Source organism: Cnephaeus nilssonii, assembly GCF_951640355.1.
Source record: "Cnephaeus nilssonii genome assembly, chromosome: 17".
Lineage (NCBI taxonomy): Eukaryota > Metazoa > Chordata > Mammalia > Chiroptera > Vespertilionidae > Cnephaeus > Cnephaeus nilssonii.
Genome location: NC_137088.1, coordinates 34,475,762 through 34,501,149, shown reverse-complemented (window position 1 = coordinate 34,501,149; position 25,388 = coordinate 34,475,762). Strand labels below are relative to the sequence as shown.

Genomic DNA, 25,388 nt, shown 5'->3' with positions numbered 1-25,388 from the left:
AATGCTTTTATCCACTACATTAATTTTTCTTTGTATTATAGGGTCTGCAAACTCAAATGCCTACAAGAGTCAGACAGGCAACATAAATGAGAGATGTTTATGCACCTCTTACATACAAGGAATTGTCTTTTCCTTAAGAGTATTCTTCTATTCTACAACCCCCTTGAAACATAGCTTATCACTTCTACTTTTAATAGAGATTTGAGTTTTAAAGAATTCCTTTTTACTTTTCTCTTAATTCTATTATAAAAGTACCCACAGCACAAGATAATGATATCTGACAACTGAACATTTGGCTTTGATGTCAGAGAGTAATAGCGAGTGACAAAGAGTGTGGCAAACTAGAGAGCTCATGCTCTGCCTAAAAGGGACAGCTGCTGTTCAGCTCTGGCCAAATACCACCATGCAGGAATTGGCCTACTGTGCTCAGAACTTAGGATTTTCACCAGACACGAGGAATCTAGGTTTTTATGCAAACTGTCCTAATTTTTATAGGTTGGAATCTAATCTTAACAAAACAAAACAAAACCTGTGGGGCAAACAAAACATTTTCTAGTCTAATTCAGCCCTATTTGCTCCCAGTTTTCAACCCCTGTCATATAATTTTGTTCATTCCTCTTATGGTACTTAGAATCTGTCTAGTGCAGTGATTTTGCAACCCATGTGCTACAAGAATTTTTAAAGCATGCAATTTCTGACAATTTAGTCAGGGGCACTGACCTCTTGTTTTCTTTTTAATCCTCATCTGAGAATATATTTTCCATTGATTTAACAAAAATATATATTTTTTATTGATTTTAGAAAGGAAGGGAGAGGGAGATAGAAACCTCAATGATGAGAGAGAATCATCAGTCAACTGCCTTCTGCATGCCCCCACACTGGGAATTGAGCCCGCAACCCGGGCATGAGCCTTGACTGGGAATTGAACTGTGACCTCCTGGTTCATAGATGGATGCTCAACCACTGAGCCACGCCGGCAGAGCTCCATTAATTTTTAGAGAGAGTGAAAAGGAGAGAGGAAGAGAGAGAGAGAGAGAGACATCGACTCGTTGCCTCCTGCACGCACCCTGTTCAGGGCCGGGGATTGAACCTGTAACCTAGGTACATGCCCTTGACCAGGAATAGAACCCAAGACCCTTTGGCCCACAGGGTCTGACCTCTTTTCCCTTAGGTTGTCATATAAAAAAATGACAAGTATCAACACAATAATAGCCGTCTGGTGTGAATGACCTTTTTTTGTGTGTTTGGTTTTTTTTGTCAGATTGACAAAAAATATATTTGGTGTGCTGCAGAATTTTAGTAATTAGTTTATGTGTGCCATGATATGAAAAAGATTGAAAGTTACTGGTCTAATATAAGAGTTATTTGTGATTCTATTTATCTCACAGTCTATAAAACCTTTAAAGACAACAGCTATGTTTTATTCATTTACAGATTATTCCAGAGCCTAGTCAAATAAATCAGTGGTGGTTGTGACTATTTGATGAATAGATGGATAGATATAATAATGAATGTGTAAGTGAGTAAATGAATGATGAATAAAGATTGGTTATTTCGGTTTTGGCCCATTACAGGTTTGAAACAACCTACTAGAGTATGTCACCAGCAATCCTGATGACAGCTGCGTATGCCAGCTGATAGCCCAGAATGAGACAAAACAAAACAAAAAACTGTAAGAGATAGATAGTAGAACTCAAAAAAACCCAGATGTCAAAGACAAGTTCTTCACAACTAAACCAGCTGCTGTCTCCTCTCTGATCTTTTACTTTCAGTCTAACCTTCAATATCAGCAGGAATTCTTTTTTGAGTCCTATTACTGTGATCTGTTACTCTACTTCTCATAAACCTACAGTGACTTCCAGTTTCCTTCCAATCAAATTGTGCACTTAACTAGGTGGCCATACTTACTCTCCACCCTCGATTCCTAACATTTAAATTTATGCTTTTCAGTTCAGCTAAACACTCCATTTTCCTATCCAAAGGCCCTTCCCAATTGCTATGTAATTCTTCTCTGAACGCCCTCATTTTCTTCCTTAAAAGCAATGCTCTACTATGATGCCTTATTTGGCTAGCCCACCTTATTCCAGGCAGGCCAGCATCTGTTATAACCTAGTATTTACTGGAGTTAATTCATACCAGCTAGTATTTGCTTAGTTCTTGCTGTAAGCCAGACTGTGTTTACATGCGTTACCTTCTTTAACATACACAACAACTTGGGAGGTTGGAATTGTTATCCCATTTGCAGATGAAGAAACTGAGACTTAACAAGGTGACATAATTTTGCCTAAGATACCAAAGCAAGTAAGTCGGGTTGGGTCAGATTGTGCAAGATTTAGAGAGGCTCCTTGGGGCTTCAGTTTATAGTGAGGTAGGCATAGGGCTGGCCGAAGACAAGTTGCAGGACTCATCCTCTTTCTCTCTGCAATGGAATCTGATGATGTATCTTTTTCATAAAAGGGGATGGGGTGGGAAAGAGGGACATCCTGCAGGATAATAGACTGCCTATAGAAGGGTGAGCTCCCCAGCCCTGGAAGTGTTCAAGCAGAGGCTGATGACCATCTATAGGGAATTCCTGACCTGGCAGGGAGTTAGACTACATGACAAGGTCTAGGGCAGTGATGGGCAACCTTTTGAACTTGGTGTGTCAAACTTCGCCAAAAAACTGAGCATAACTCGGGTAGTGTGTCACTTTGAGGAAAAAACATTATTTCGCAAATGTTTCATCCTCAGGAGCAGCAAATGTTTCATCCTCAGCATGCGGCCGCCTCAGCGGCCGTGTGTCCTCAGAAATGGCTACGCGTGTCAGTGCTGACACGCGTGTCATAGGTTCGCCATCACTGGTCTAGGGTCTTGTCCAATTCTGAGTTTCTGAGTGATTTCATGATATAATTAAAGGCCAAGGAGTTCAAGATAAAATGTTGTCAGTTTGTCGATTTTACTCATTATGTATCTAGGACAAGGCCATGCATGTGGGTCCACAAATGTCTAAAAGAGGGTCATTCCCCTCAAATTGCATATAACTTTAATGCAGAGGACATGAGATAGTATCTGAAACAATGTAAAATGTGGAAGATTATATAATTCAGAGTTAAATTGGATTGTACAGCACAGTAAGAATTTAGGTTGGGGTAAAACAGACATGTATGTTATACTTTAGGAAGACAAATTTCAAGAAATTCAGAGAAAATGAATTTTCACATCTGAGGGAAGATAATTTAAGGCTTGACCCAAATGAAATACTCAGAAATGATTTTCTGATAATTCAATCCAAAATGATCCTTAAGAAGAACAGGCCATACAGGAGCCACTTTGAGGAACTCAGATATATACAAGGCAGAAAGGGAGCCACATATCCTATGTTTACTATAAAAGAGAGGTGCAGACTTCCTCCAAAATCTAATACCTCATCATACAACCCACAGATGGCAGATGCTTTGCACAAGGCTTGCCTATACACAGTTCTCTATCTTGTTTTGTAGGTGAGGACAAAAGCTCAGAAAAGGTCAGCTCTTCTGGGCCCAGCTCCTCTTTTCACTTTTTCACTGTATCGCCCCACTTCTCCCCAGTGTGAAATGCACCAAGTACATTTTCCCCTAGAAGCAGAGAAAGAAAGGCTGAGAAACAGGAAGACCCAGTCTGTTACCAGGTAACAGTGAGGAAACTGAACTCAGGGTCTGCCTTTGCTTTTATCAGGAGGAAAGCCCAACTGGAAAGGGTGTAACAATCACCCTTGTTCCAGCTTCTCCATCAGCCAGCTGTGGGGCAGCAGACACATGACTTGCCTTTGTTCTTTAGTTTCCTCATTCCCCCTGCCCCACGGGGCTTAACGGGGACCTCAAGCCGTGCCCCCCATCCCGGTGCCTGGCCAGGAGACCTGGGGCTGCGCCCCTCCACCTGGCACCAGGCTGGGGGACCTGAGGCTGTCCCCCTCGCCTGGAGGGGCTTGACAGGGGTGAGGCTGGCCCCATCTGGGTCTCACCCAATGCAGGTGGGGCCGGCCGGGTCTGGGTCTCCTGAATTTTTAAAGTGTGTGCGGGTGGTGGGCAGGGAATTAACTCTAGGTCCCACGGCGCACCCCAGAGTCTGACAGGAGGGAGATTTTCATATACATTTTACTAATTTTCTTTCATCTCTGACACTTTTATTATAGAGAAAGGGCAAATAGCAATATTAAAATATTTCCTCTAATTAATTCTCTTTTTTTGTGCACCGGGCCACTAGTCTATATATATAAAAGCCTAAATGACCGTTATGGTGGAATGACTGGAACGACAGTTGCTTATGATGTGCACTGACCACCAGGCGGCAGACACCTGATTGGGGCCGGGTCCCTGGGCTGGGACAGGGAACCTGGGATGGGTGGCAGCGGATGTGGGCAGCGAGGGAAGGAGGAGGCGGGGAACCTGATTGGCCCTGATCACTGGCCAGGCCTAGGGACCCTACCCATGCACGAACTTCATGCACCGGGCCTCTAGTGTTATCATAGGATCAAATGAGGTAACATAAGTTTACACTCTTTTAAAAAATATATATATATATTTTATTGATTTTTTACAGAGAGGAAGGGAGAGGGAGAGAGAGTTAGAAACATCAATGAGAAAGAAACATCAATCAGCTGCATCCTGCATGCCCCCTACTGGGGATGTGCCTGCAACCAAGGTACATGCCCTTGACCGGAATTGAACCTGGGACCCTTGAGTCCACAGACTGACGCTCTATCCACTGAGCCAAACCGGTTAGGGTGGTTTACACTCTTTAATAGCTCTTAACTGTTGAATATATGTGAAGAATTATTTTTCCTTTAAGAAGCTTCTGCAGGCCCTGGCTGGATAACTCAGTTGGTTAAAGCGTTGTCCCAATACACCAAGGTTGTGGGTTTGATCCCCAGTCAGGGCACATACAAGAAGCAACCAATGAATGCATAGATAAGTGGAACAACAAATTGATCTCTCTCTCCCTCTCACCCTTCCTTTCTCTAAAATCAATTAAAAAAATTAAAAAAAGAAAAAAAGAAGCTTCTGCAGTCTACAGAGCCTTTATTAATACTTTGTGAATTCTACATGTAAATGCACTGAGATAATGCCTTTTTAAAAAATCTGTGATGAAGCATGGAAACCCCTTTGCTAATTATTTTTTCAGCTATGGCATATGCTAATAAAATGATAATGAATGCCACAAAGCATAATGGTTACAACCTGGGCTTTGGAGCCAGACTGCCTAGATTTGAATTCTGGCTCCACCTCCAATCAGTAACAATTTATTTTTGGACAGATTATTTAACTTCTCTGTGTCTTAATTTTCTCATCTGCAAAATAGGTGTAAGGTTGTGAGGATTAAGTTTAGTTAATACATGTAAAGGATTTAAATTATACTTAATAAATAAATGTGCTCAATAAATGTTAGCCACTGTCATTATTAAAACATTAAGGGTAATAGAGATTTGTCATACTTGACAATATATCGAGAGAGTGAAAGGCAGGCAGTATATAGCACAGACTCTAGAGTCAGACCTGAGTTGAAATCCTGGCCCTTTCACTTGCTGATCCTGTGATGTTGTGGGAGGTACTTGACTTCTCTGAGCCCTGGTGTCCTCAACTGGAAAATCAAGTGATAATTCCTACCTCAGAAAATTGTTGTGAGAATGAAATAAAATAAAACGTTTGAAGAGCTCAGCATAGGGTCTCTCTGTGGCAAATGTTCCAAGTACTGCTACCAGGGGTGTATATTTTTAGATTACTGACAGGTACCAGGTAAATTTATCTCATGTTAAACTTTTATAATAGGCTGTCTTGGCAGTCATCTGAACCAATGAAATCCTCTGAGGCAGTGGTTCTCAACCTTTCTAATGCCACGACCCTTTAATACAGTTCCTCATGTTGTGGTGACCCACAACCATAAAATTATTTTCGTTGCTACTTCATAACTGTAATTTTGCTACTGTTACGAATCGTAATGTAAATATCTGTGTTTTCCGATGGTCTTAGGCTCGTGACCCACAGGTTGAGAACTGCTGCTGTAGAGCCTAAGACCATCGGAAAACACAGATATTTACATTATGATTCGTAACAGTAGCAAAATACAGTTAGGAAGTAGCAATGAAAATAATTTTATGGTTGGGGGTCACCACAACATGAGGAACTGTATTAAAGGGTCGCGGCATTAGAAAGGTTGAGAACCACTGCTCTGGGGCATTCAAGAATCTTTGTAATATGGCTCCTGCCTATTTTTCTAGTCTTCTCTCCCTACTGCCTTGCACATAGCCAAGTGTTTCAGTCAAATTTGATTACTTAATATGCCCCCTTCACGTCTTTGTTTTTGTTCTCTGCCTGAAATGCTGCACCTACCCAATCTCTGTGTGTCTCAAAAACCCTACCTTTTTAAAATAGTTTTCTTCATGAAGCTTTTCCTGATCCTCTTTCCAAATCAGAATACTGTGCCTTCCCCCTCTAAATCCTATAGTATATGTTCTAATGTATCTCCTAAATACTTTAAAGTTTTTTGTTGTTGAATTTATTGGAGTGACACTGGTTAATAAAATTATATAGGGTTCAAGTGTACAGCTCTATAATACATCATCTGTATATTGTGTGTTCACTATCCAAAGTCAAGTCTACTTCCATCACCATTTATCCCCCCTTTACCCTCTCCTACCTGCCCCCACCCTCCTTTCACTCTGGTAATCACCATATTATTGTCTGTGTATATGAGTTTTGGTGTTGTTTTTTTTTTGTTTTGTTTTTTTTTTTTGCTTAATCCCTTCACCTATTTCACCCAGACCCTCAACTCCCCTCTGCTCTGACAGCTGTCAGTCTGTTCTTTGTATTTATGAGTCTGTTTCTATTTTGTTTGTTTATTTTGTTCCTTAGATTCCACATATAAGTGAAATCATGATATTTGTCTTTCTCTGACTGGCTTATTTCACTTAGCATAGTAATCTCCAGGTCCATCCATGCTGTTGCAAAAGTTAAAATTTCCTTCTTTTTTTACGACTAAGTAGTATTCCATTGTGCAAATGTACCATAGCTTTTTAATCCACTCATCTACTGATGGGCACTTGGGCTGCTTCCAAATCTTGGCTATAGTAAATAGCACTGCAATGAACATAGGGGTGCATATAGTGTTTCTGGTTTCTTTGGATATATTCCCAGAAATGGAATCGCTGGGTCATAAGGCAGTTTCATTTTTAATTTTTTGAGGAAACTCCATACTGCTTTTCACAGTGGTTGCACCAACCTGCATTCCCACCAAAAGTGCGTGAGGGTTCTCTTTTCTCCACATCCTCACCAATACTTATTGTTTGTTGATTTATTGATTATAGACATTCTGACATGTGTGAGGTGATATCTCATTGTGGTTTTAATTTGCATTTCTCTGATGGACAGTGACATTGACCATCCTCTCTAATAAAATGGTAATATGCAAATTAACCATCACTCTGCTACATAAGCCACGCCCACCAGCCAAGCCACACCCACCAGCCAATCAGGGCGAGTATGCAAATTAACCCCAATCCAAGATGGCTACAGCCACAGAGAGCAAGGTTTCCCAGGTAACAGAGGAAGCCAAGCTTTCCATAGCCGTTGCAGGCCTAAGCCTCCACTCAAGCTACAAAGTTTCAATTATAGAAGGTAAACAAATTCAAACAAATGGCGGCAGAATGGAGCTTGAGAGAGCAGGCCAGGGTTGCCGGCGGCAACAGGGGAAGCAAAGCTTTCCGCACACCCTGGCCGGGCTCACCCGCTTAAGGCAACAAAGTTTCAATTGTAGAAGGTGAATTAACTGCCACAGAAATGCCTGCTGGAGCCCCAGGCTTGGCTCCGCTCCAGGCTACAAAGTTTCAATTGTAGAAGGAAAATAAATTCCAGATACCGGACCTCCCCTTGGGTTGCCAGGGGGCGTGGCCAGCCTGCAAACCACCACAGGCCCCTCGCTCAGTCCGCCCCACACCCCAAGGGAACCCTCACCCTTATCTGTGACACCCTTCAGGGCAAACCAGCTGGCCCCCAACCCTGTACCAGGCCTCTATCCTATCTAATAAAAGAATAATATACAGATTGATCATCACTGCAACACACAATATAGCTGCCCCCATGTGGTCAAAGATCCTGCCCCCATGTGGACACAAGATGGCCACCACAAGATGGCCAGCAGGAGAGGGCAGTTGGGAGGCACCCGGCCTGCAAGGGAGGGCAGTTGTGAGGGACCAGGCCTGCAAGGGAGGGCAGTTGAGAGGGACCAGGCTTGCAAGGGAGGGCAGTTGGAGGTAATCAACCCTGCAGGAGAGGGCAGTTAGGGGTGACCAGGCTGGCAGAGGAGGGAAGTTGGGGGCAAACAGGCTGGCAGGGGAGCAGTTAAGCATCAACCAGGCTGGCAGGGGAGTGGTTAGGGGGTGATCAGGCTGGCAGGCAGAAGCGGTTAGGGGCAATCAGGAAGGCAGGCAGGCAAGCAGTTGGGAGCCAGCAGTTCTGGATTGTGAGAGGGCAGTCGGACATCCCTCCAGGAGTCCCAGATTGGAGAGGGTACAGGCTGGGCTGAGGGACAACCCCCCGCCGTGCATGAATTTCATGCACCGGGCTTCTAGTCCTATATAATAAAGAGCTAATATGCTAATTAGACCAGATGGCTGAACGACCTTCCAGAACAACCAGTGGGTGGGGGGCGGGGCCGCGGGGCCGAGAGGCAACCGGGGTTGCGAGGGCCGAGCCCTTTGCATGAATTTTGTTAATTGGGCCTCTAGTCTTTTCATATGTCTATTGGCTATCTGTATGTCTCCTTTGGAGAAGAGTCAATTCAGGTCCTTCGCCCATTTTTTAATTGGATTGTTTGTTTTTTTGGTGTTGAGTTGTATAAGTTCTTTGTATATTTTGGATATTAATCACTTATCAGATGTATCATTGGCGAATATGTTCTTCCATTTAGTGGATTTTCTTTTCATTTGAGGATGGTTTCCTTTGCTGTGCAATAACTTTTAGTGTGATGTAGTCCCATTTGTTTATTTTTCTTTTTTTTCTCTTGCCTGAGGCACAATATATCAGAAAAAATATTGCTATGAGATTTTACTGCCTATGTTTTCTTCTAGGATTTTTATGGTTTCTAGTCTTACATTTAAATCTTTAAACCATTTTGAGTTTATTCTTGTGTATGGTGTAAGAAGATGGTCTAGTTTCATTTTTTTTTTTGTATGCATCTGTTCATTTTCCCCAACACTATTTATTGAAGACTGTCTTTATCCCATTTTATGTTCTTGCCTCCTTTGCCAAATATTAATTGGCTATAAAGGCATGGGTTTATTTCTCCTAAAGCCTTTATCACAGTATTACTCTGAATTTCATCTAATCTAAGAGGTCATTGATTTTAAAATACCATTATTTTACTTACCACTAAAAAAAAAACCAAAAAATGCTGCCAGTTAAACTGACACAACATCCTACCGAATAAAAGAGTAATATGCAAATTAACCATCACTCTGCTACACGCACAAGCCATGCCCACCAGCCAATCAGAGCGAGTATGCAAATAAACCCAACCAAGATGGCTCAGCCACAGAGAGCAGGAGGGAGGCTTGGGTTTCCCAGGCAACGGATGAATCCAAGCTTTGTGCCTGCCCTTCCTGGCCTAAGCCTCCACTCAAGGCTACAAAGTTTCAATTATAGAAGGTAAACAAATCCAAACAGAAATGGCGGCAGCCACGGAGCTGGAAAGAGCAGGAGGCTAGGGTTGCCCCCCGCTTTCCGCATACCCTGGCTGGCCCAGCCCTCTGCTTAAGGCTACAAAGTTTCAATTATAGAAGATATACACAAACCCCAACAGAAACGGCTGCCGGCCACGGAGCGAGCAGGAGGCTTGGCTCCACTCCAGGCTACAAAGTTTCAATTGTACAAGGTAAATAAATTCCAGATACCAGGGCCTCCGCTTGGGTTGCCAGGGGGCGTGGTTGGCCTGCAAACCACCACAGGCCCCTCTCTCAGGCCGCCCCATGCCCCAAGGGAACCCCCACCCTGATCCAGGACACCCTTCAGGGCAAACTAGCTGGCCCCCACCCATGCACCAGGCCTCTATCCTATCTAATAAAAGAGTAATATGCAGATTGACCATCACTCCAACACACAATATGGATGCCCCCATGTGGTCAAAGATCCTGCCCCCATGTGGACACAAGATGGCCACCACAAGATGGCCAGCAGGGGAGGGCAGTTGGGAGGCACCAGGCCTGCAAGGGAGGGCAGTTGGAGGCGATCAAGCCTGCAGGGGAGGGCAGTTAGGGGTGACTAGGCTGGCAGAGGAGGGAAGTTGGGGGCAAACAGGCTGGCAGGGGAGCAGTTAGACATCAATCAGGCTGGCATTGGAGTGATTAGGGGGTGATCAGGATGGCAGGCAGAAGTGGTTAGGGCAGTGATGGGCAACCTTTTGAGCTTGGTGTGTCAAACTTTGCCAAAAAACTGAGCATAACTCGGGTAGTGTGTCACTTTGAGGAAAAAACTAACTCCAAGACTCTAGTCGCAAATGTTTCATCCTCAGGAGCAGCAAATGTTTCATCCTCGGCATGCGGCTGCATGTCATCAGAAATGGCTATGCGTGTCAGTGCTGACACGCGTGTCATAGGTTCGCCATCACTGGGTTAGGGGAAATCAGGAAGGCAGGCAGGCGAGCAGTTGGGAGCCAGCAGTCCTGGATTGTGAGAGGGATGTCCGACTGCCCATTTAGGCCCGATCCCACTGGGGTCCCAGATTGGAGAGGGTGTAGGCTGGGCTGAGGGACACCTCCCCCTCCCTCGCCCCCGTGCACGAATTTCGTGCACCGGGCCTCTAGTCTATACATATAAAAGCCTAAGCGACCATCTGACTGTTTGACCGTTCAACTGGTAGCTATGATGCGCAATGGCCACCGGGGGCAGACAGACGCTCAACATACAGGCATGGAAGCATGGAACAGGCTGATGAATCTTAGAGGGAAGCGGGGAGGAGGAAGGGCAGGAAGAGATTAACCAAAGATCTTATATGCATACTAGAGGCCCGGTGCACGGATTTGTGCAATGGTGGGGTCCCTTGGCCTGGCCTGTGGGGATCGGGCTGTTTTCACCCATGCATGAATCCATGCACCCGGCCTCTAGTCAGTTATAAGACACATTCCAACTTCAGAGATGTTAAGATGTGGAAATGTATGCTTTAGAATTGATGACATGTAGTAGTTCTTTGTGAATGTGTCTGAGTCACCCCTTCCCACTGGATGGTAATTTCTTTAAAGGCAGAGAGGGATTATGTTTTATGCATCTTGTATCTGTTAGTGCCTAGCAGAGGCATTCAGTGTCTGATTAATTGGAAATAGTTATGGTATTTTAAAAAAATTTTTTTTTAAATTGCTTTTTAGAGAAAGAGGAAGGGAGAGGAAGAGGCAGAGGGAAACATCCATTGAGAGCAGAACATCCATCGGCTGCCTCCTGCATGCCCCCCACCTGGAATTGAGCCCAAAACTCAGGCATGTGCCCTGACTGGGAATTGAACCAGCAATCTTTCAGTGCATAGGACATTGCCCAACCAAGCGGAGGAGCCATATCAGTCAGGGCAGTTATAAAATAAAGTTTGCTTTCCTGGCCACTAGCAGACTTCATCATTTTGGTTCCTAATTGTCCTTTTGTCTTGTCTTTTCTCCTGTTTAGTATATATGACCTCGCATTTAAGCCTGATGGAACCCAACTGATTTTGGCTGCAGGAAACAGATTACTGGTAGGATTTTGTCTGGGTTTCCTTTTTCCCCCCCTTTCCTTCTTGTAAGTACCCTGAAATTTGACAGACCTCGCCTTTTTTGAGATAAAAAAGGCACGGGCAGAAAAACCAGTCATTACTTTTTAATAGGGAAGGAAATGGGCTATTTGAAACAGGTAAGTAAACTGTCTATCAGATAGGAACTTGTGAACAATACCTCCTTTGGAGTCATTAATCTTTCCTTTTTTACTTTGAGACATCCATGGAAGGTTGAAAACAATTAATCAAAATGCCTTTGAAATTGGGCTGGTGTCAGTTCACATTTTGTCCCCCTGAAAAATTCAAGCAACAGGATTGAAGGGACTCCCTCTGTGAGAAGCCAGATAGTCTGACCCCAACTTTTAGGCATTGGCCTACCTAAACAACTCCATATGGATGTTGAGCTATTTTTCATATTTTCAAAGAATATAAGCCCCCTCTGGAATCTATCCCAGTGTATAAAAGTAATTTTCAGAGAACTTTTTATGTTTGACCTAAGAACCTTTGTATGATGTCTCCTTCCTTCTGCATAAGTCAACTTCCTCTTGCTCTGTTGTCTCTAAATATGCAGACTGACTGATCTCCATTCTTTTATGGTAGCTACATAATCTTAAAGTCATGGTTAAATTGTTCTGCAGACTTCTTTTCTCAGGGTAAACAGTCTAAATCCTCTTAGGTTTTTTTCCCCCCCGTAGTTTATTTTCTCCAACACTAATTGTTTTTGGAGGGGTTTGCCTTGGTTTCTCCGATGCATTTTTTAAATCTCCACATATTAATAGATCTTACACAGCTGTAAAATATCCTAAATCCACATTACAACTGAATTTTATGACACTCCCTGTGATATGCAAACCCAGAGTTCAGGTCTGTGACTTTCAAATTCTTGGTAGCAAATATGAAACATCCTCCAAGATTTAATCATGTTGTGGGTGGTTCTTTCTATGTGCTGGCTTTATTTGAGAGGGTCTAGTTTGATTGGTAATATATTCAATTCACATAAGAATGAGTGAAGTTTGTGGAGAAATTCCATAGAGTAAATTTTTGTTTCTTGAGGATTAACAGTATGTTCCTGGTGATAAAATGCATAGAATCAGGACCTCTACTTCTTGGGTTTCCCAGTATTAAGTCACATTCTTTCTGGTTTCTCAGTGCAATTTTTACTTGATACACATTTAGAATATTGAAGAATGTTTTGTTATTGTTAACGTAAAAACATTCAAACCTGTAAAGAATTTTTATGAGTTTATTTGAGCCAAACTGTCGACAATTGCCTGGGAAGCAGTATCTCAACAGATTGGGATAATGCTCCAGAGAAAGGTGGTTTCTCATCAATTTTAAAAAAATATATTTTATTGATTTTTTACAGAGAGGAAGGGAGAGGGATAGAGAGTTAGAAACATCGATGAGAGAGAAACATCGATCAGCTGCCTCCTGCACACCCCCTACTGGGGATGTGCCCGCAACCAAGGTACATGCCCCTGACCAGAATCAAACCTGGGACCCTTCAGTTCGCAGGCCCACGCTCTATCCGCTGAGCCAAATTGGTTTTGGCTCTCATCAATTTTTATACATTGCAAATCAAAGGAAGGGACATAGGTGGGGGTTACATGAAATCCATTGGTGATAGATTAGAGAGGCAGGAGAAAGCAAAGAGGGGGGGACCCTGGGATTGGATAAAAAATAAAATGATAGACACATACTTAGGTAGGTGCAGGATAGTTAACAGTCAACAATTAACATAACAATAACAATGAAGGAATTTGTGGTATCTGTCCTGGCACCCAGGCACATTAGGTTGTACCCCAAGGAGTCCGGAAAAAGGGAAATTACAAGTTACCCAGACATTTCAAGGATGTTATAGATTCAAAAAGACAGATAGGCTCAGTTAAGGAAAAAGTTGACCATGTCAGTGAAGATACCGGCCTAGGAGGTGACTGCCCACCATAACTACTTTTAGTTAAAGTTTAATTTCAAACCATCCTTTGTGGTTACTTTAGGTCTTTGAGTTTGCAAGACTGCCATGCAGGCCTTCCCTGAGCTTGTCAGGTTAGCATGTGGCCCCTTTAGTCCACATTATAAAAACAAAAATAGCAGCAGCAGCCTGTAGGAATTCTAACTAATGAATGCCATGTGGATAATGTGTACTTTTGTCCCTTTTTTTGCCAGGTTTATGACACCTCTGATGGCACCTTACTTCAGTCCCTAAAGGGACACAAAGATACTGTGTACTGTGTGGCATATGCGAAGGATGGTAAGAGGCTGCTCTTGGTTTATAGGCTCTGTAATGGTCTCATAGCTTTTCATTTTTCTCCTTAGTCACTCTTTTTTTTTTTTTTTTAAATATATTTATTGATTGATTTCAGAGAGGAAGGGAGAGGGAGAGAAAGATAGAAACATCAATGATGAGAGAGAATCACTGATCGGATGCCTCCCGCACACCCCCCACTGGGGATCGAGCCCGCAACCCGGGCTTGTGCCCTTGGCCGGAATCGAACCTGGGACCTTTCAGTCTGCAGGCTGACGCTCTATCCACTGAGCCAAACCAGCTAGGGCTCCTTAGTCACTCTTTAATTCTTTTTAGTAAGCTGAAGTACAGCTTGCAGTTTCAGAAGATAGTTAAGTCTCATAGACTTCATTTCAATCATTCTATTCAACGAGTTTTATTGAGGGCTAGCTATGTGCAGCCCTCAACAGCTAGCTACTGTTCTAGCTGCTTGAGATACTTAAGAGAACAAAACAGACAAAGGCCCCTGCCCTTATGGGGTTTATACTTATGGGGGAGGGGAAGGAAGAAGGGGGAGTATGAGGGATGATATATAATAAACATAAGTAAATTAAATAGTGTGCTGGAAGATAAGTGTTAAGGAAGAAGAAAAAGTAGGTCAGAATAAGGGGATTGAAAGTGGTGGGTGGGACAGTGATTGAGTATAGTATTGAATAGGGTAGTGAGGTAGACTTACTGAGTCAGGCACAGGTGAGCAAAGACTTGAAGGTGGGGAGGCAGTGAGATTCTGATGGTGGGCATCTGGGAGAAGGAAGAGAGTTCCTTGCAGAGGGTAGAGCCATTGTAAAGGCTCTCAGGTGGGAGTGTGCCTTTCAGGGGCTGAGGCAGTGAGAATCAGGCGGAGCAGTAGGGAATGAGGGTAGAAAGGTAACTGACACTGGGTGGCCAGATCATGTTGGCTGTCATAAGTACTTTGGCTTTGATGCTCAGTGAAAATAGGAAACGATTTAAGAGTTCTGAGCAGAGGAGAGATATGATCTGACTTGTATTTTAGAAAGATCTCTCTAGTTGCTGAAACAGCCTGCAAGGAGAGAGGGTTGGGGCAGGGAGATGAGCGTGAGGAAGCATTATCCAGGCAAGTTTTATAACACTGGTGATGGGGGTTCAGACCTCTGGGAGCAGAGGAAGTGGTGAGAAGAAGTGGTCAGATTCTGGATATAGTTTGAAGGTGGAGCCAATAGGATTGCCTTCAGATGTGGGGTATGAGGAAAGGAGTCAAGGGGGACTTCATGGTTTTTTGTTTTGTTTGTTCATTTGTTTTAAAATAATAATTTATTGATTTTTAGAGAGAGAGGAATAGAGAAGAGAGAAACATCAATGTGAGAGTGTAACAGTATAATATCAATCAGCTGCCTCCTGCACGCCCCCTTCTGGGATCAAGCCCACAAACCCATATGCCCTGACCATGAATCAAACCACAACCTTTTGGTGCACGGGACAATGCCCAACCAAGGGAGCCACACTGGCCAGGGCTGATTTCAAGGTTTTTGACCCGAGAGACTGGAAGGATGGCGTTGCCCTCCACTAAGATAGGGAAGGCTGCAGGTAGAGAAACGTACAGTGGGAGATCAGGAGTTCGGTTTTGGACATGTTGAACTTGAGAAAAGTTGGTGCTACAAGAGAGAGGAGAGGGCATTGCCAGGACAGAGCATCCAGTGGGCAAGAGAAGATGGGTTAGATGGAGCATGGTGGAAGGTAGAGGATGTCACTGCAGATGCTGGCAGGGAGAGGCATGTGGTGGTAGGTTTCTAATGGAAATTCTCTTCCATTCTTTCAGTGAAATAGGAAGCAACATCAACTGAGAGTGAGGAAAGGAGGTGTGAGAGAGTTAAGGAGAAAGGAAAAAATGTAAAATGGACCCAGGAGGTAGGGTGAGCCACCCCCAGTGACAGGAAAGGCCCCCAGTGACATGAAGCTGGTGATCATGACTTGAAAGTGAGATCAGTTGGTTTGATTGTCTTTTTCTCCACCACTATGAGCTGCATAGATGCAAGGGTGAAGGTGGTGGAGAATTGGATTTAACTGAATAGTGGATTTATAAGCATCTCTGAAAATAAAGTAAGAGGGTGAAGGAATGGAAGATGTATGAAGAGGAGTGATTATATATATTGACCTCAGCTGAGTAATGAGGGGTGAGAGGACTGCAAGGGGTGAGGGACAGTAGAGAGGTGGTAGGTTCTGGTGGGGTTGAAAGATTATTGGAGTTGGGGTACCAGGTTGGGTGAGAAAGAGAGGTGGTGGTCAGAGAATGGGTACATGAAATTGATTTTGAGAGTTAAAAATAAATCCATGCTACCCACAACATGGGATTAGTAGAAAGAACACAGGTTTTGGAATGAGATGGCTTCACATTCCAACCCCAAAAGCTCTGGGTTTGAGATGATTATTGAATCTCTCTGATTCTCAATTTTCACATGTGTCAAATGAATATAATATGGAAGATAGCATTCTGTGACCACTGCTGAGAAGCCACAGAATCAGAGTGTTATAGTGTTTGAACAAATCTTTGAGATCATTCAGGCTCCAGGCTTTTAACTTCTTTTGATTGACCTCTCTGAGGATCCAAATAAAAGCTATAGACCCCTTTCTAGAAAATGCACATACTTTATATATACATACAATTTTGTGCATACAACTTTAATCTGATCTAGCCCAATCTCCTCATTTTATTTTATTTTATTTTATTTTATATATTTTTATTGATTTCAGAGAGGAAGGATGAGGTAGAGAGAGATAGAAACATCAGTGATAAGAAAGAATTGATTGTCTGCCTCCACCACACCCCCTACTGGGGATAGAGCCTGCAACCTGGGCATGTGCTCTGACTGGGAATTGAACCATGACCTTCTGGTTCATAGGTCGACACTCAACCACTGAGCTACGCTAGCCAGGCTCAATCTCCTAATTTTAGACCTACATAAAAACCTAGAGAAGTCAAGTCACTTGCTAAGGTCATGCAACAAGTGTTAGTGGCAAAGAAAACACTAATTTCTTGCCTTTTAGTTAAGTGTGCTATGCCATGGCAGTCATGTTTTTTTATGTGTCTTTGAGTTCAAGTTCAGAGTAATACCGTTAGGAGACCTGTGGCGCCTCTGGAGTTTATAAGCCTTGGGGCTCTTGGGCCTGCAACACCATTAAGGCCCTTGATGATTTCAGAGTATGATCTGTCATCAGTGGCATTTGTCAGCACTTTGCAGAGTCCCATCACACACATTATCGCATTTGATCCTCCCAATAGTCCTCTGAAACAGTCAGGAAAGGGATTCTCAGCTCCTCTCACAGATGAGAAAACAGGCTTGGAACGATTACAGGTAGTGGGCAGAGCTGTGCCCGACCCAGGTCTTCCAACTGCAGAGCCCTTGTTCTTTCTGGTATATCATGCTGCCTCTTCATGACACTTATACAGTGATTAAGAAGTCTTTTAATTTCTCTCAACTGGTCTTTTTCCCTTTGCCCTGGAAATGGAGATACCCCGAATCATGGTTTTGCTCTTTAAATCTGCTTGTTTCTGATTTTTCACTTAAGTTTTTTTTTTTTTTTTTAAATATATGTCTTTATTGATTTCGGAGAGGAAGGGAGAGGGAGAGAGAGATACCAGTAGAAACATCAATGATGAGAGAGAATCATTGATCGGCTGCCTCCTGCACGCCCCACAATGGGATCAAGCCTGCAATTCAGGCATGTGCCTTTGCCCGGAATCGAACCCGGGACCCTTTAGTCTGCAGGCCAACGCTCTCACTTAAGTTTGTTGTTGTTGTTAACCCTCACCCAAAGATATTTTTTCATTGATTTTTAGAGAGAGTGGAAGGCAGGGAAGCGGTGGGGGGCAGGGAGGGGGGGGGAGAGAAACATTGATGTGAGAGAGACACATCGATTGGTTGTTTCCAGCACACCTCCTGACCGGGGCCAGGGATTCAACCTACAACCCAAGTATGTGTCCTTGACTGGGAATCAAACCCACAACCCTTTGGTGTATGGGCCGACGCTCTAATCACTGGGAAACACTGGCCATGGGTTCTCTTAAGTTTTATTAAGTATTTCATGAACAACCATAATACAAAGGTGTGTAACTGATAAGTGACATCACTGAAAATTCCAGCTCAGACTCTGAGCCTGTAGTCCATACTCTTCATCACCTGGGAGAGGAGTGACAGAAGTAATCACATATGAAAGCAGCTTCTGTTATTTAGTATTTGCAGCAATGTCATACGGCTCACCCTAATATCTACTGTTTCAGCTACTGTGAAAGGTGCTTTACAGATATTATCTGAGTTGACCCCCACAGAGAATCTCTGAAGAAGATATGATTATCCCTTATGTTTCAGATGAGGACATTGAGGCTCAGAGAACAGTGACTTTGCCAAGATCAACTTCCAGTTGCCCTAAGAATAAGTCTAAGCATCCTTAACTAGGTGTACAGAATCTAGCCTGTGCTTACCTCTTAATCATCTTTCACTGGAGTAGGTGAAGGCTCCCTGTTGTTTGCTGCCATGATGCCCTGCTCCACTTCTAAGCACTCGCAAACTTGTAGCAATGTAATTAATAAGTAATTACTTGTTATATGTTGCCTTTCTCCAATCCATTCTTTTGTAAAGTCCAGTAGTGTGAAAATGAAAATCTCATCTGTCACTCTTTTGCTTAAAGCCTTTCTTTGGGATAAAGAGAAAGATCTCAATTGTGGCCCTGAAGCTCCTAGAGATCCCTCCCCTATCCTCCTTACCCCTTGCCCTTGGAGTTCATGCTGGCTGTCTTTCAGCCCCTTAGACATGCCAGGCTTTTCCTTCCTCATCTTTGCCCATCTGTTCTATATATGTGGGTGGCGCTTTCTCCTCTCTTTGCACCTGGCTAAGGTTTGCTCAACCTTTAGGTCTCAACTGAAGGATCTCATCCTCAGAGAAGCCTTCCCTCATTTAAATTAGGTACCCCAAGTTATTCTCTTTCATATTTCTTTTGTTACCATATTGTAGTTGTATTGGATTAATTTAATGCTTGCTTTTCCCACTACTCTGTGAAGGTAGCGATTATGTGTGCTTTAATCACTACTTGATCCTTAGCACAGAACATGATTCCTAGAAGATAGTAGACTCTCATTACATCTTTGTTTACTCGGTGCCAGACAGACCAGGATCTGAACCCAAACTTCCTGACTCCAAAGTACTGCTGCCCAGTACTGATAAGAAGAAGGAGTAGAGAAGCAGCTGGCACTTATTAGAGACTTTATTTATTTATTTATTTATTTATTTTTAAATATATTTTATTGATTTTTTACAGAGAGGAAGAGAGAGGGATAGAGAGTTAGAAACATCGATGAGAGAGAAACATCGATCAGCTGCCTCTTGCACACCCCCTACTGGGGATGTGCCCGCAACCAAGGTACATGCCCTTGACCGGAATTGAACCTGGGACCCTTGAGTCCGAAGGCCGACGCTCTATCCACTGAGCCAAACCGGTTTTGGCTTATTAGAGACTTTAAAAGAACCAGTTTTCTAAGAAATATTCTGGGAAATGTTGGTTTAAAATAAATGTGAGAATTTTCTTTTTAAAAATACTTTTAGGCAAGCGCTTTGCTTCTGGATCAGCTGACAAAAGCGTTATTATCTGGACGTCAAAATTAGAAGGCATTTTGAAGTACACGTAAGTAACAATTTGGATGTACAGTATTATTATTTTGACTCTTACCTTATTGAGCAACTATAGCAAAAGCACCTTAGAAAAGATATAAGGAAGAACTTCTTTCTCTGCAATTAAACTTGAAGTTACGGAGTTATGTGGTGGTATAGGAAGATAAGTGAATGAACATTTCTTGAGCACTACTAGTTTGGTCAGCACTGGGCTTTGTTTTCATATAGCTAAGTTTAGTGAATCTGACACCACAGATTCTACCCTGTCCCAGCTTTTCCTCTTGCATCTCAGGGAATGGCCTCACATCCACCCAGTGGCAACAGCCAGAAACTTGGGGTTGGAATGCTCCAGGCTTATCTCACTGCAGAGGCTCTGCTCATAGTCTTTCTTGTTCCCCTAGTTAACACTACTCACCCTGAAGCTCTCAGATTCAAATGATGTTTCTTCTGTGAAACCTTTCCTGCCCCTCTAGACCTGGTCAGGTTCCTTGATGGCATTTCTCACAGTTGTAGTTTTACATTTATCTTGTGATTGATGCATCTGTTTTTGTTCACTCTGTGTCCCTGATATATGTATTAGGTACTCAAGAAATGATTTAAAAAATATTTTTTTTATTGATTTCAGAGAGGAAGGGAGAGAGAAATAGAAACATCAATGATGAGAGAATCATTGATCGGCCATCTCCTGCACATACCCCACTGGGGATCGAGCCTGAAACCCGGGCATGTGTCCTGACCAGGAATCAAACTATCACCTCCGGGTTCATGGGCCTACACTCAACCTCTGAGCCACACCAGCCGGGCTTTCTTAACCATTTTTAAGTGTACAGTTCGGTAGTGTTAAGTATATACATGATGTTATACCAATCTCTAGAACTCTTTTCGTTTTGTAAAACTAAAACTCCATACACATTAAACAACTCCCCTTCCTTTTCCCCAGCCCTTAGCATCCACCATTCTACTTTTCTCTATGAATTTTACTATTTTAGGGACCTCATGTAAGTGGAATAATACAGTATTTATCCTTTTGTGGTTGGTTTATTTAACTTAGCATAATATCCTAAAGGTTGACACATGTCGTAGCATGTGTCAAAATTCTCTTTCTTTTTTTTAAAATCCTCACCGGAGCACATGCTTAGAGAGAGGAAGGGAGAGAGAGAAGAACGTCGATATGAGAGAGAAATATTGATCACTTGCCTTCTGTACTTGCCCTGACCGGATTCCAACCTGCAACCCAGGTATGTTCTCTGACCAGGAATTGAACGAGCAAGATTTCTTGCCCAGGACAACACTCAGCCAACTGAGCCACACCAGCAGAATTCTCTTCCTTTTTAAGACTGAATAATATTCTAGTGTATGTATAGACCAGTTTTCTTTATCCATTTATATGTTGTCAGTGGACACTTGGGTTGCTTCTACCTCTTGGCTATTTTGAATAATGCTTCTATGAACATGGGTGTACAAATCACCAAACAACTTTTGAATGAATTAACCAATGAATGAGTGAAATTGTGAGTAAACTGTTACCCGGAAGTAAGGAGTAAAACTGGGGCTGAGATGCCATGTGTGGTACATGACTCACTTAGGTTTCATTATTGTCTAAGGATTTGCCATATTTTCAGATCTTAGCCTGAAATATCTTTTTAATATCTTTTTATTTATTTCAGAAAGGAAAGGAGAGGGAGAGAAAGATAGAAATATCAATGAGAGAGAATCATTGATTGGATGCCTCCTGCACGCCCCCTACTGGGGATCAAGCCCACAACTAGGGCATGTGCCCTTTACTGGAATCGAACCCGGAACCCTTCAGTCTGCAGGCCAATGCTCTAGCCACTGAGCCAAACCGGTTAGGGCTTTTTTTTTTTTTTTTTTTTTAACATATTTTTATTGATTTCAGAGAGGGAGAGAGAGATAGAAACATCAATGGGGATCAAGCCTGCAACCCGGCACATGCCCCAACTGGGAATCAAAATGTGACCTAGTGGTTTGTAGATTGACACTTAACCACGCCGGCTGGACTTAGCTTGAAATATCTTCACTGCAAATCTATCTTATATTTCCAGGCCTTCACAAAACAATGAGATTAACAGCCATTAACAAAGCACTTCTTATGCAGCTGGCACTAAACTAAGTGCTTTACATCATTGTTGTATCAGCTCACAAAGCAGAGGTGTCCAGCACACTAGTCCTGGTGGAGGTGGCATTTAAGCTGATGAGTGGGTAATATTTAAGAAATAAAAACGGGGTGAGGGACAATGTAGGCGGAGAATTAATTCCTATGCTTTTTTGTTGGTCACTTGCATAAGAGCTTGTGATGTGTAGTCAGACTGTGGGTTCATCATTTCAATTTTCAGTTGTAGCCATCAAAGCATTTGCGGTGTGCTGTATAATAATCTATAATTGTTTACTTCCCAGGCACAACGATTCTATCCAGTCTGTCTCCTACAATCCTGCCACCCACCAACTTGCATCTTGTTCCTCTAATGATTTTGGTAGGTTCCTGATACCTTGTCCTGGAATAACTGCAGATTTGAGCAGAAAATACTGAAATCTCTCCAGAAGGTGGTGGTTTTGTCCCAAGAGAGTTATGATGTTTCTCTTCCTTAATTGGCTGGCGGGGTGGTCAAGGGTGGGGAAACAATAGTTATTCTTTAAATTGTGTAGAAACCAAGAGAGTGAATGATGACACTGAGTCTGGTGAGAAATCTGAGAAACAGCAAGAAAGGCCCCAGAGAAGGAAAACGGAGAATGGAGAGCACGGGTATAACTTGGTGTTTTCACCCCTGGGAAGCCTCCATGCCTCACAGACAGTTCAGTTGTCCCCACCTTTGTGTCCTTCAACATGTGTGTATGTGTGAAATTCTTCACCATTTTAACTGTGCTTCTTGCGCAGTGTCTCACCATTGCTACTGGTGTGGTGGCTATAGCTGTCCTCCCTGAGGGGTTGAATGCTTTGAGGCATTTCACCCTGGCCTCAGCACTGGCATAGTGCTGGCACAGAGGAGGGGTCAGTATAGTGTCCATTGAGACAGGGAGGGAAAGTAAGAAGAGGCTTGTAGGTTATCTCTACTCAAGGTCACTTCTGGCTTTCAGCTCATCAATTCTGTTTTTTGTGCTAAGAGATAGTAGGTACAATAGATCAGCCATTACCAAGAACTCAGAGTCTTAATTCCTGTCAGTGTTTGACTTTCCTTATCTAGATGAACATGTTTCTACAATTTATCTCACTGATAAAAGTTCTGAGGTTTAAAAGAGAGAATCTTCCTATATAATAAAAGCCTAATATGCACATTGTCCCCTCCGGCCGTTGTTTGACCGGGAGTTCAACCGCTTGCAATGGTGTGCGTTGACCACCAGGGGGCAGTGTGAAACATGGTGGGTAACCAGCAGCGGCAGTGGAGGTGCTGCTGGCCCTGATGGGCCCTGACAAGAGTGGGACCACGGTGGGATGGTGGAGCAGGTGAGCGGGTAGTGCCAGGCCAAGGCAGGTGTGAGCCCCACTGATTGCTCCGCAGATGGTGACCAGCGGTGGTGGTGGGGGGCGGGGCCGCCGCCCGGCTTTCAGGTGCTGAGGGAGCCGGGCAGGGGGGTCCCCGGCTCCGATTGACTGCCCCACAGGTGGGATAGTGGAGCAAGTGAGGGGGCGGCACCAGGCCAAGGCGGGGTGCCAAGTGGGGCTGTGGGGATGAGAGGCTGGGGGCGCAAGCTGGGACCCGATTCCCACAGGCCACCCCAAGGGACCCCACCCGTGCAGGAATTTGTGCACCAAGCCTCTAGTGTATAAATAAAAGGGCGAAAGACTGTTATTCATTAATAAAATAGAGCATTTTCTCCATGTGAGGATCTGGTCAATGTGCTTACTTTTGGGAGTAAGAAAACAAAATAGAATCCCTGCCCTCAAAGAATTTGTAGTTGGGTAGGAGGGGAGGTAGAATTTGTAAAAATGTAATAGTGAGTAATAACAGTACTTACTGAATGCTTGTGGTGTACTAGGTACTGTGCTAAGGGTAAAAAATTCCTATTTGAGCTCTATGACAACCCTTTAGGTCAGGTTATTATTCTCATTCTCACTCCAAAGATGAAAAAAGAATTGGGGCTTAGAGCAAGCAGTTACTGGTTACCCAGCAAGTAAGTGGTGGGTCTAGGGATTGGACTTGAGTCCTGTAAGCACTGCTGAGGAAGGCCCAGGAGGGGGGACTTCCGGGCAGGCTCAGTGGAGCACAGATAATATGCTAGTTGGGAATGTCTGGGAGGCATTCTGGATCAGGGGAAAGGGGAAAAATCATTTGTTTGATGTTGCACCTTGCTATATAAATATTTTTTCACACTATATTTACTTTCTTGGTTATGCCATATGGCTCAGGCAAAGGGTAGAATTTGCCTGTTGTGGGACCCTAAGCCAGAGCATCTGGGGCAGGAGGGAGCAAGCCGAAGGTAACCAATGTGCCATGGACAAGACACAGCTTGTATAGGGTCATGTTCATGTGGGTGAGGCCTGGGAGTGGAAATGAGGTCCCCAGAAAGCATCATTCCTATATAATAAAATGCTAAGTTGTACTCTGGTTGCAATGTAACAGTTATTTACACTGAAGTTGCCATTTCTCTGAGTAAAACCCCTGAAAAGTTGGCTATAAATTCACCAATCCATCTTCCTTTTTCTTTTGGAAATAATTATAGATTCATAGTAAGTTGCAAAGATAATGGAGAAGTCTTATGTACTCTTCATCCAGTTTCCCCATGGATACATCTTATGTAACTGTTATATAATATCAAAACCAGGAAGCTGGGTTTCTCACCACCATAAAGATACTCCTTATCATCATCTACTCCCCTACACTTCCTATTATCCCTAACATCTGGTACCTGGTAACTATTAATCTCTTCTCCATTTCTATGTAATTTTGTCATTTCAAGAATTTATAAAGTTGAATCATATAGTGTGTGACCTTTTAAAATTGGCTTAAAGATTGGCCATAAAGCTCCAGAGATCCTCTTAGTTGTCTGTGTATCAGTTTTTTGTTCCTCTTTTATTGCTGAGTAATATACCCACCAATCTGTCTCTTTTAAATATTATTTTTCATTGAAGGCTTGTGGTCTCCTGAACAGAAGTCTGTCTCCAAGCACAAATCCAGCAGCAAGATCACCTGCTGTAGGTGAGTTAGAGACAGCTCTGAAGGTAGACTTTATGTTCCCTTCTTGTCTACACAGACTCTCAAAATCCAGGAAATTCATATAGTGGAGAAAGTCTGTGTTAGCTAGTTGGTTTGGGCTCCTGTATTTCCTCTTGTCTTCTTTTCTGGTCTTCTTGGTAGGAAGGACTTGTACCTGCCTTTGACCATCAAGCAAAAGAAAACTATAAATTGCTTTCATGCAGTTATCTAGTTACAAACCTCCTCAGCCTACAGCTGTCCTCAGTGGAGACTATCTGGAGATGCAAGATTGTCCTTGCCAGGCGGCATGCACACCGGAGAAAGCATAGGCTTTGATGCTAGACCTGGATTAATATCCAGATGGATGACTGACAGGCTCAGTAACCTTAGGAAAGTTACAAAATCTCTCTGAGCTGGAGCCTCGGGTTCCTCATCTGACATTACTGGGTAAAAATACTGATTTGATAGGGCTGTTGTGAAATGCACACAAACTAAAGAGTCTAAAAGCGTACAGCACAGAGCCTGGCATAGAGAAGACACACTATAAATGGTAGCTATTCTTGTTGTTCAGCTCTGAGTGTAGCCTTCCTTT

General features: G+C 43.2%; 1 protein-coding gene across 5 annotated transcripts in view; it reads left to right on the top strand.

Annotated features, from left to right (window-relative positions):
• The window catches only part of IFT122 (intraflagellar transport 122), an 82,287-nt gene that overhangs the window by 1,929 nt on the left and 54,970 nt on the right, over positions 1-25,388 (top strand). For all 5 annotated transcript variants that reach the window (XR_013814873.1, XR_013814874.1, XR_013814875.1 and 2 more), the window contains exons 2-6: positions 11,657-11,723; positions 13,908-13,992; positions 19,581-19,659; positions 22,062-22,138; positions 24,733-24,799. Coding sequence is in view for 2 of the 5 variants with exons in the window: in XM_079795374.1 (XP_079651500.1) it covers positions 11,657-11,723; positions 13,908-13,992; positions 19,581-19,659; positions 22,062-22,138; positions 24,733-24,799 (375 nt within the window). In the remaining 3 variants the exon portion in view is untranslated. The remainder of the gene's footprint in view (positions 1-11,656; positions 11,724-13,907; positions 13,993-19,580; positions 19,660-22,061; positions 22,139-24,732; positions 24,800-25,388) is intronic.